Below are 12273 nucleotides of genomic sequence, written 5' to 3'. Positions count from 1 at the left end.
TGAATAGAAACAGTTGAGATTTATCATAAAGAAAATGTAGGGAATGTAACTAGAAGGGCATGAGGAAACAAGGGAGGTTGTAATCGTCAATCTTATATGTCAACCTGGCTGGGCTACAGTATCCAGTTATTTAATCAAATGCTAATCCAGGCGTTAACGTGAAGGTATTTTGTAGACATTGTTACCATCTATAGTCCGTTGGTTTTAAGCAGAAGAAATTACCCTCAATGTGCTGGGTTTCATCTAGTTACTTGACTACTTTAAGAACAAAATACTGAAGTTTCCTGGAGAAGCAATTTCTGCCTCAGGACTGTACAACTCCAGCCTATTTCTAGCCTGCTGTTCTACCCTACAGATTTCAAATTTGCCAGCTCTCACAATTGTGTGAGCCAACTCCTTGAAATAAAACTCCCTCTCCTCAAATATATCTTGGTATATACATATATACAAGATAGACATATCTGGGTATGTATGTGTGTGTGTGTGTATCAGGAAGTAAGTATATCTCCTATTGGTTCTGTGTCTCTGGAGAGCCTTAATCAAGAGAGAATGTTTCTAAAGATAAGAGCTAACAGAGTATATTAGTATAATGATAAGAATTATCTCATATAAGTGGGGAAACTGAAGTCAGTAGAGAGAAAACAATCCGAAGAGCAACGTTCTTGAGGTGGAGACCAGGGGTCAGATCTATTAGACAAGAGTAAGGACCAACCTTAGAGGTAACTCTGATAGAAAAAGTAGAGTATAGGGGTACAGCTGCACCTGGATAAGTAGGTTTAATCCTTGAAGAATTCTCTGTTGTCTCTATTAAGGAAGCAAAAACAATCAGCTAAGTGTGAAAAAAAGAGAACAGGAGGTGTTACAAGTTTGAAAAGAAGGTATGAGATAATTTTGTAACAAAGTAGGAATATCTATGTAGTAGAATAACAGGGCTGCTAGGCAACATTAAAGTCCCACTTATGAGAAAAATCTAAAGTCTAGCCAATATGATTATGTGTTTTTCTTCAGTCACTTTCAGATGCTCTGGTGCAGGTATGGAGCAGTATGGGGAGGACAGGGTTTTCCAAGGAGGTATGATGGAGGGAAAAAAGAAGCAAGGATATTGAGGGTATGAAGAAGGACATGATTATAATAAATCAGGATGAAAGGATTTAAGCTAGGAAAGTACAGGAAGTAAAGATATGAAGGGTGTGAAGAACACTAAAAATATAGTATCAAAGGATTTAAAGTCCCAACAGAAGAAAAACTATACTGGAATTGGGAACATGAAAGAAAAACACTGAAACAGAAAGAAGTGGTTACTGGCAAATGGAATGGTTGAAATTAAGATTGTAGACTCTTTTAATCAATATCCAACAATTTACATTTATGAGTTCCTAAATATAAAAGTGAAAACTAAAACACTTCATTGATATTTAAGATACTTAGTATACTTTTGAAAACCATCACTGTACTCCATAGAAATATGTTTGATAATGGGACAAACTATGTTTTTAAAAGAGGGGTGATTCTATTCCTTTAGTTTTAAAAAACTTATTTTCACAAATACAAAGGATTGTAATAGACATCCACTTTCCAAATGATCAAGGGTTTTTAAAAATTTTTAATTTTATATTTAAGTAAACTCTGTGCCCAATATGTGGCTTGAGTTCAAACCCCAAGATCAAGTCACATGCTCTACTGACTGAGCCAGCCAGTACCCAAAAATGACAGAGATTTAACCAATTCCTCTATCTCTTAAAAACCCAACCAAAATAACAAAGAAAAAACAAATTTCATCTTCAATAAATTAAGAAAAATACTTGTAAACACAAACCATAATATATTAATATATGTACATGGGAAGCATAAGGATGAGCAGAGCGTACAAATCAAACCAAATTGTCAAAAAAGGAATTACAACTATGTGTATCTAAAAGAAAAATTAAAAAACGATTTTGCTCTGCAGAACCCAGAAGTGTTCAGGAATTACAAATAAAAGGTTCCACAGAAGATGGAGGGAGGTAAAGTCTCAAAAGAGTATTATTTCAATGTTTGTACAATAAGTAATTAAAACCTTAAGCCTCTACTCCTACTTAGGCAGTCAAGGAGTTTTTCCACCACACACCAATCTTGGAAGCCCAGAAAGTTTACTCTCTCAATAAAATGAGCCAGAAACTTGGAATTATCAGATACAGGAGAGGGATACATGTGAAGTACAGACTGCGCTGGATGCTGTTTCACCCTGCCCAATTCCCGAATGGTAAAGAGAAACTAAACTTTAGCAGATTGAAAGATCTTTCTTCAAAGAAGGTAAACTTCCCTGGGGAAAATAACTATGAATACCTACGGTTTAGGGTCTATAACGAAAACTATAGTTTTTACAATGAAAACTATAGTTACTAAAGGAACTATAGCCGATGACAGGACTGCCTTACAGCGAAGCTCACCAAAGAAGACACAGACCACTGCCTCATCCTGTCAAACACAACACATTCTCCCCTCTCTCTCTACCTCCCCGCGTCCCACGTCCTCCCTTCTCTGATAATTGCCTTTTCAGTGTCTCACTCAGCAAGAGTAGAGAACCAAGAAACAGATATTTGAGGTAAGTTTCCAGCATGAAAGAGAAGGAAAGAGCAGAGATCAGAAGAGTAGGGAGCTGAAAAAAACTTCAGAGTAATAATTAACATTATCAAAGAGATAAGAGAAGACATTAAATCCATGAAACAATGTTTAAAAAAAGACCAACCTCAAGAGACTAACAACCAAGCAACGGATATTCAACAAAAAGTGCCAAGCATAATGAACGGGAAAAAAAATACATATACACATCAGGGTGTATCACCATGATATTTCAAAACACCAAGAAAAGAAAAAATTTTGAAGCATACAAAGACAAGAAACAGGATCAGAATCTGAAGTTGAAACAGCATTGGACTTCTCAGGAGAAAACACTGGAAACTAGAGGAAAATCTTTGAAGAAAATGAAGCATGAGGATGTAATTACTTTTCAGGCATGTAAAATCTCAAATACATACTTCCCCCAAACCCCTGATCAAAGAATAGGCTAACTAAAAAGGAGAGAATAAATTAAGAAAGAAAGCAAAAGATGACAGGGACTCCAAAAAAAGACAAAGGATCTAAACGATGGTAGAAAAGTTAAATAATTTAAAGGACATCTTGATTGTAGAAAATGAACCTGCCATATCAGACATGATTATAAATAATCAAAAGCACAAAAAATGCATGCTATAAAATTGATACTATTATTTGTTTTAAAATTTTAAAAATCCTCATAAAAAAATCCTCATGAATATGCATATGAGAAAAAACTTAAAAGAAATGACAAACATGTTCTGGGCAAAATGATGAGGTAGTATAATTATGGCTAATTTATATTTTTGTACTTCTCTCCTTTTCTCAATACTCTATAATAATCAGTATAGTAATTTTATATGCACAGAAAATGTTTAATGTACAATATGGATATGTTAGTGAAAAGCATACAAAAAGTTTTCTCAATTTCTCTGCCTTCTTTAGAACTAAGCAAAGTAAGCTTTGTCATTCTATTTTAGTTAGAATATCAGACAATTACAAGTGATTTGTAAATGTTAAGCATTTAACAGGAACTCATTGAAGCTTTATATTCCTATGTGTCAGGACTATTAGTATTAATAGTATACAGGATTAATAGTATACAGAGGAAAAAAGTGAGGCACAGAAGTTATTTGTCTAAGCTCAAAAGCTAATGAATAAAAGATATGCAATGTTTGTAGAGTGATTTTAAAATCATGATTTCTTTATAAAAGCAGGCCCCCAAAAGAAAGCTAATTTTCATACTTGATAAAGAAAGAGATAGATCTAAAAATGAAAAAAAAAAAAGGTTCTTTAAACAAGAAAACTTAACAAATTTCTATAGATACCTACATTTACATATTAGAAATAAATATTTAAAAATTTACATAATTGCCTTTTATAGGTAAAGTTATAGATGGCATTCATGAATTTGGTAATTACTGAGCATTAATCCCATGAGAACCCTAAAGTCTACTCTATACAAATCCTGGAAAACTACAAAGTAGAGAAGAAAACTTCTCTAGAGGAGAAGTACGAAAACAAAAGTGATAGAGAAAAACAAACAAAAAAAGCAACAGTAATAGTATAAAGCAATGAGAAAGACTTTAGAAGAACTTTTTAAAAAGAAACAAGAAAAAAATGAAGGAGAAGAGATTATCTACACTTTATAGTCCTTTTTTTGATGACACCCGATTGACCTAAATTTTTCAAGCCCTAACCACAGAAACCAAAAATATTCTGTCTAGTCAAAAGTTACAAAATACTTAATTGAATTTAATAAATAGAATGTGGGACCTATGAGCTAAAAAATAAGTAAAATGAAAACACATGCTATTAGTTTTCTTAATAGTAGTTTTTTAAACATCTAATTTGTTTCTTATTTCCCCACTTGTAATGTCTTTTATTACTAAAATAGAGTAGGTGCTCAATAAATTCTGAGTAAAAACATGAATGAAGTGAAACAATACCAACACTATTAGTTCTTCTTGTCATTACAAGGTAATAGGAGCAGCTTACTAAATGTCAGATATTAGTCCATGCTCTCTTCATGAGATAGCTATCATGATCTTCCTCCCTTTGCATGTACATAAAATGAGGCCGGGTAAATTAAGGATTTGTCCAAATTACACAACTAATAAAAGGCAAGTAAGGGATATGATCTGGACAGTTTGGCACAGAATCCATTTTTTAGAAACACTTTATTTTACGGTTTTAGCAACTGAGAGCCAAAGAAAAGATGCCAATTTACTAAAGTAAAATCATTTTCAGTCTATGGCTGGAGATCAAAACAATTTCATATAAAGTATCTTTCCTCAGACTAAAAAAGTCCAGAGGTTCTGATATTAATCAACAATGAATTATGTATCAATATAAAGTCAACCATATGTAAACATGATAATGTTAAACAATAATGTATAAAGAAATGTTTACTCCCTTAAGAGTCTGAGAGTGACCTATAATTAACTATGATGAAAACTGGCTTACCGGCATACTGAGGCCACCTTACTGTCACATGATTACCTTAACCACATTTTCTAATTTTCTCAGAATTCGCTTTAGAAAAAATTAAAGTCAATCACCACGCTATTAATACAATTTTTGTATTCTTAATCCCCCTTTGTTCAAATTAGTATTTCCACTTTAATAGTGAGTGGCAGTCAATATTAATTTATAACATAGAAAATTATATAGGTGAGAAAACAGCAAAAAATAAAAAAGTTAAATCAACATTACTTATCTTGCAAATTGCCATCTAACAGAAATTTAAAATTAACACTCTGTAAAGTACTGGCATACATTTTTCAATCAAATGTCTAAAAAAATTTAACTATAGGGGCGCTTTGGTGGCTGGCTCAGTGGGTTAAGCCTCTCCCTTTGGCTCAGGTCATGATCTCAGGGTTCTGGGATGGAGCCCTGCATGGAGCTCTCTGCTCAGCGGGAAGCCTACTTCCCCCTTTCTCTCTCTGCCGATTTGTGATCTCTTTCTCTTTGTCAAATAAATAAGTAAAATCTTAAAAAAAATTCATTAAAAAATAATTTACAGATTTAAAAAATAGACTCTTTGAGAGTAGAATGGTCTTCATAATACGAAACAACAAAATGGTAGAACAAAGGGAATCCTATCTAATTTTGACCTTGGGGAAAAACAGAGACTATTTCCTCATGAAAATTTCATCAAAATGGGGAGTAAAATATGCTCAGTCTCAGATTCTAAATACACCAAAAATAATGACAAAATGTTACTTATTTAATTATATGCACAATATGTCCAACTGAGATAACTATTTGGAACAGAAATATGGGTTTTTAATTCTAAAGATTGATAGTTAATGAAAATTGTACTACAATGTGAAACACAAAGTCAAACAAATGGGAGAGTATGTTTTAAAATTCCAAATAAGGGAACAGAAAAAATAAAATAAGGAAAATATAAAACGTAACAGCTAACAGTCTGTTTCAGTTTAATGAAAAAAAGAATTCCAAAAAAAAGGGGAAACACAATTTACCTCCAGTGGAAAATGAGACTACTATGAACTGTAGAATAAACAGAGCTAAAAAACTACTGAATAATGAATTTTTAATAAAAATATGGTAAAAGTACACAATTAAATGCAATGCATAAACACTGACAATAGGGATACATTAAATAACTGAATAAGAAAATGAGTTATTTGGAAAACCAATTAAAAGTACTACTGATAAGACCACTCTGATGACTTATGAAGCTCTGGAACTCATCACATCTGTACCCTACAGAACAACTAACCTGATTGTCTCTCTTCTCAGCTAAGATATAAGCAATGTGAAGGAGCATTTTATTCCAAAGCCGATAATCATATCTGGCAATAACTGCCTTGTAACTGTCCATGCACATAGTCTTTGAAGCAGAGGATTAAATGTTCCTGCCCATTTTATCTAGTCCCCAAGACTTGTCCTGCAAAGTGAATAAAAATGATTATCTTTTAATCTACCCCTTGCATACATACCATTAAAAAAAAAAAAACAGAGAGGAGGGCAAAGATGAGGGAAAAAAAAAAAAAACCCTTGAAAATATGGATAGTTATTATCTAGTCTGGACTTAAGTACTCAGCAAAATCTCTGTGTTTAGTTGAAGGACAGGTGACTAAGTCCCACATTTGATGAAACTGAGCCTTGGAAGATATGATCATGAATACAGACACATAGCAATTATAGTAATATTTTGAAATAAATTTGAAAATAACCTGAAAAATAAGTTACCATTTCTAAAAAATCAGAATAAACGTAAAGTTGATTTCTTTCCATTTTTCTTGGTATCTAATTTTTTAAAATAACTTCAGATTCATATAGGCTAGATGTTGATATACAAAGAGTATAAGTGAAAACAAAATGAAATTTATCAAGCAGTTTAAGAGCTATCATGATCACAGGTAAACTGTGGGAAAAGAAAAGCAGAAAGGCACTAGAAGGAGCAGGAAGCTACACAACTCAAAAGGAACAGGAGAAAAGGTATAATTAAAATATATTTAAGTAAATGTAAAACTAGCAAATATAGATTGCCAGAAGGATAAATACAGAGAAAACAATACAATAATAAAAGCCACTGAAAATGGGCCAATGGTTAGGAGGTAAAATGAAGTCAGTAAAATACACTGTGAGGTCAGTAAAATACAGTAATACTTCATTTACATGGCAGTGGGGACAAACACAAATGTTTTAAAGTGCATTTTGTAGGCAACTGAGACATTTTAAAAGTAAAACTATTCTGCTTATTTCTACATCATTCTTTCCCTTGTGTTCTTAAACACAGTATGTGGCATATGTTTAATTTTTTACACAGAATGCACACAGATTTCTGGATTAAAGAGAAGTACTCTGAAAAATAAAGTATCCTGTCCCAACAGAGAAGCCCTATTTTTTCTTTCTTGACATTGTAAGCAAAATTTTTTGTCTTCTTTTTGGTATGAGTTGTTATTTCATAATTCTAAAAGCAGGAGAGCATTTCATATTTGCTTTTCATTCACTTATTGTTTCCTTTTCTCTTCTAGTCTTATGAAACAAAAATTAACTTCTTATGAGAGCAAGTTTGGCTATTCAGAAGCAATTTCTATCTCATGTTTAAGTTCTGTTTATTTCAAACTGCTGCATTTACAGCATCTGACATCTGACAACCAGCTAAATGGGCATTACTGTACATGGAGGAAAATGAGATGAATACTAAATGGAATATATAAAGAGAAAGAAAAAAAACAAACTAAAATTAAGATACTAAAAGTCATGAAATTAGAAAGAAAAAGGTATAATAAGCAGATTATTTAAAAAGAATAAATAGTGCATTTGTACTACCTTTTAAAAGATCTCTTCTTCTCAATAATGAGGAAGAAGGTATCTCAAAAGAATTTAAACTGGTGTTTGTTCTGTACAGAAATTTTTTTCAGCAATAAACTATTTTTATTTTACCTTTTTAAAAAAAGATAAAATTGGGCAATCTTCCTCTTTTCCTAATAATAAGGAAAAACTGTGTTTCATGTTTGTTTCATATAGACATGTAACTAAGAGAATAATGGACACAAATATAGATCAACTACATTAAATGGGGGGGTGGAAAAAAAAGGTGTGGGGAAAAAAAATATGGATGATTCTAGATAATATTATCATTTTGGCTTCGGGCAATAGATTAAGCCAGAAAATGACAAGATTTTAAACCACGCATTTCCAAAGTATATTCCCCAAAGTATCAGCATCAGCATAACCAAAATCTGTGAAACTCTGGGGGTAAGACCATGCAAGCTGTTTCAATAAGCCCTGTAGATGACTCTGATGCATGCAAAAGTTTGAGAACCAATGATTTAAATATATTCAATAAATGATAATTCAATTTAAATGGAAGATGAAATGCAATTAATGAAATTAAATCTGATGTTCATCAATATAATGGGTAAGATGTATACAAAGTTACTGCTACGAAAAAGGATATAATCTGGGATTATTTACACACATGTGTTTATGCTCTATATCATAGATGAAAAAAAAAAAAGCCAGTCATTTTAGGTAAGCATAGTTAAAATAATTGAGGGAAAACAGAACAATTGCTAAATTAATGAAATTCCCTTGTTATGGAGAAACAAGAAAAAATAAATACATTTGGCTGAGAAGTTCACTAGATAATAGTGAAAACTAAGCCATCAATTCTTCAGATCAGCTAGCCTAAAAAAATTTTCAATTCCCATTGAATCAAGGCAATCAAATGCCAGTTACTAAATAGACATACATCTTACCTAAACAGATAACAGAAGCCATTCAGATGAATTTGGGGGAGGGAAAGGATGGTATTTTTTCAGGAGCACAGTAATTAAATATTTAATCTGAATACACTTAAACAGCAATAGAACATATTTAACAAAACTAAATGAAAAGGAATAAAATGTTGGTTACTTACCAGCAAGGGTACTTGTATGCCTAAAAGCTCTGACCTGGGAGTCCGACAAACCAGTCAAAAGGGAGATTACTGTGTCCATCATATACTCATCATAAATTATGCTATACTGACACTGTCGAATCAGGACTCCAATAAATTCACAAAAGTTTGAACGAAATTTTTTCCACTGAGGTCCAGGCATGGTAAGGGGATAATCACCACTGTCCTAAAAGGAATAAAAAGAACATATGAAATTTGACATATAATAGCAATTTGATCCAAGTTTTCTTTCTTACCTATAAAGGAACATTTTCTTCTCAGAAGTAGATGTGGACAGATATTGAAGGTGACTTACACAGATACACTGATAGCTTTATATTTATTGTTTGTTTCTTTTGATCTTTCACAACTAAATAATTCATGACATGTTCAAATCTGTTATTTAGAACAACTATTTAATTCATTATTCTAAACTGACATTAAAAAAAAAAACCAGTTCTGATGATGTTAAATTTGGGTCTTAGTTGAGATAATTTAAAGTAAAAACAAAAAAAAAAAAGAGAAAGTTTAGACTGGAAATGTTATTTGTGATTGAATTCAGATCAAACTAATCAGGATTTCGGTTATCACACAGAATCTCCCAATTCTTTAAAATAGAATTTTTAAGAAATGAGAATTTCAAAAATACTTTATTAAGAAGTCCAAAACTAATTATTTGCACCTGAAACTGCAACCCTGTTTCTTCCAATTTTACTATAAATGTTCTATTAACTGTTTTATAGAGCAGATTTATTAACTTTTCAAAGAAAAGAAATCTAATATGGCTCTTGGTAGTACCAGTTTGCATCACCTTGTTTAAAAACATAAACTTGATGGGGTAATGGATGATGGGCAATAAGGAGGGCAGATGATATAATGAGCATTGGGTGTTATATGCAACAAGCCAAACACTAAATTCTACCCTGAAATTAGTAACACACTGTATGTTAACTATTTGAATTGAAATAAGACAAAACAAACCAAAAAAACAACATGAAAATCACATTGAACCCAATTAGTTAGAAGTTTCCTACTCTAGACTAAAACATTTTGGTGGAGAAATATAAATTCACAAGTTAGAGAGTGAGAAATTCTGTGAACGCAGTATCTGGATATTCTCAATTTATGGCTGTTTGTTTCTTCTAGATCAAACTGCTGCTACAAAACTGGTTATGAGGGAAGGCTTGGGCTGTGCTGGTATCTTAGAAAAGAGAATTAGTATAATACTTAGCTTGCATGGAGCACTGGGTGTGGTGAAAAAATAATGAATAATGTTTTTCTGAAAATAAATAAATTGGAAAAAAAAAAAAAGAATAGCAGAAAAGAGAACAGAATGCAGAGATAGGTTAAGAGCTCTTAGCACTAGGTCAAATACCACAAAAGGTAGTTAAAATTTTGGTGCTGTATGAGTGTTAGGGGGTTACTAAGCCTCAAAAAGATCAAAAAGGAACTGAAGGGGCTGGCTGAATCTTCCCAGTCCTTGAGATTAGGAGTGTCAGGGCTAGATGGGAGAGGGTAAAAGGAAAGTGAGAGCTTCTTCTCAAAGGTGTCTCAAGAGGCTGCTGCTCCTCCTATATCATAAAAGCTCATTAGGGTAGAGTTTCTCATGCTTTATACCAACTGTGAGATTCAGCCATGTAGTACTCCTTCACAACATGAAAGAATGTAATTTATCTAAATAACCCACCTAAATAACCCAACAGCTAAAGAAAAGGCAGAAAAATAAGCACTTAGAAGTAAATAAAAGAAAACTATACTTCAAAAGATTCAAATGTAGCACAAAACTAATCCAAATTTTAAAAAATTCAAAGGAACTATAATATTTTATTTATCGATTTATTTTCTGAGGTATAATTCACATATAACATTTTATTAGTTTCAGGTATACAATATAATGATTTAGTTTATATACTGTGAAATGATCACCACAATAAATCTAATTAACATCTCTCACCATACCCTTACAGAAATTTTTTCTTGTGATTAAAACTTTAAAGAGCTATTCTCTCAGCAATTTTTAAATATGCAAAACAGCATGATGAACTATAGTCATCATGCTGTACTTTATATCCCTATGACTTACATATTTTATAACTGGAAGTTTGTACCTTTTGACCCATTTGCCTGCCCCCAAACCTCTTACACTGGAAATCACTAATCCTTTATGTGAGTTCCCTGGAGTTTATTTGTTTGTTTGTTTGTTCTGGATTCCCCATATAAGTGAGAGCATATGGTATTTGTCCTTTTAAGTCTTATTTCACTTAGGATAATAACATCAAGGTCCATCCATGTTGTCATAATGGCAAGATCTCCTTTCTTTTTTAATGGCTGAATAATATTCTGTTGTGTGTATCGTGTGTGTGCATTTATACTTTTATATATTTTTTATTGTATCATATATATATATATGCCACATTTTCTTTATCCACTAATCCACTGACAGGGTTCTGGTTCTGGGATTGTAAAGTCCATAAATTCTTTTTTTTTTTTTTTAAGATTTTATTTACTTATTTATTTATTTCTCAGAGAGAGAGACACACACACAGAGAAAGAGAAAGAGACAGAGACAGAGAGAGCACACAAGCAGGCAGAGGTGGAGAGAGAAGCAGGCCCCCTGCTGAGCAAGGAGCCTGATGCAGGACTTGGTCCAAGGACCCTGGGATCATGACCTGAGCCAAAGGCAGTAGCTTAACCCACTGAACCACCCAGGCGTCCAAAGTCCATGAATTCTTAATTCTAAAATGGTTTACTACAAGAACTCTGGAGGACAGTAGAGTCTAGTGAATGTTCTTCCAAGGAAGAACTCTGGGGTTCTGTTCCCAAATGCATTGACAAGCAACGAAGAGAAAAGTTTATTTTAGAAGTTTTGGGGACACTGATGGAAGAATAAAAGGTAAAGGGTACTAAGGTTCAGAGATAAGAGCCATCAACAAAAACTACAAAATTTAGAGCTTCTAAAATGAGAAAATCTTATAACAGGTCCACTGCAAGGCAGAGCTCGTGCAGGTGACAGAGGTGGAAAGCTAACTGCATAATTCCTAAGCATTTGATATTTGGGAACCCGATCTGGTCACAAACTACAGATATCAAAAGAGATAAAATACTCCTTAAGAGTAAATCCAAGAGAATTGTTTAACTCAACTGACGGACAATGTCTCACACACACACACTCACACACACACACACACAATATCACCTATTTTTGATGAAACACTGGCTTTTGGTTACCTAATTTCAATAGATATACCCAAGGATATATACTACTATTGCTATAATACTAT

General features: G+C 32.7%; 1 protein-coding gene across 4 annotated transcripts in view; it reads right to left on the bottom strand.

Moving 5' to 3' along the window:
* STAG1 (stromal antigen 1) overlaps positions 1-12273 on the bottom strand; it is a 428984-nt gene that overhangs the window by 158827 nt on the left and 257884 nt on the right. For all 4 annotated transcript variants that reach the window (XM_044252306.1, XM_044252305.1, XM_044252303.1 and 1 more), the window contains one exon: positions 8975-9179. In XM_044252306.1, the coding sequence (XP_044108241.1) occupies positions 8975-9179 (205 nt within the window). The remainder of the gene's footprint in view (positions 1-8974; positions 9180-12273) is intronic.

This window comes from Neovison vison, chromosome 6 (genome assembly GCF_020171115.1).
Source record: "Neovison vison isolate M4711 chromosome 6, ASM_NN_V1, whole genome shotgun sequence".
NCBI classification, from domain to species: domain Eukaryota; kingdom Metazoa; phylum Chordata; class Mammalia; order Carnivora; family Mustelidae; genus Neogale; species Neogale vison.
The sequence above is the reverse complement of the archived record's forward strand: the minus strand, read 5'-3'. Positions and strand labels throughout refer to the sequence as shown.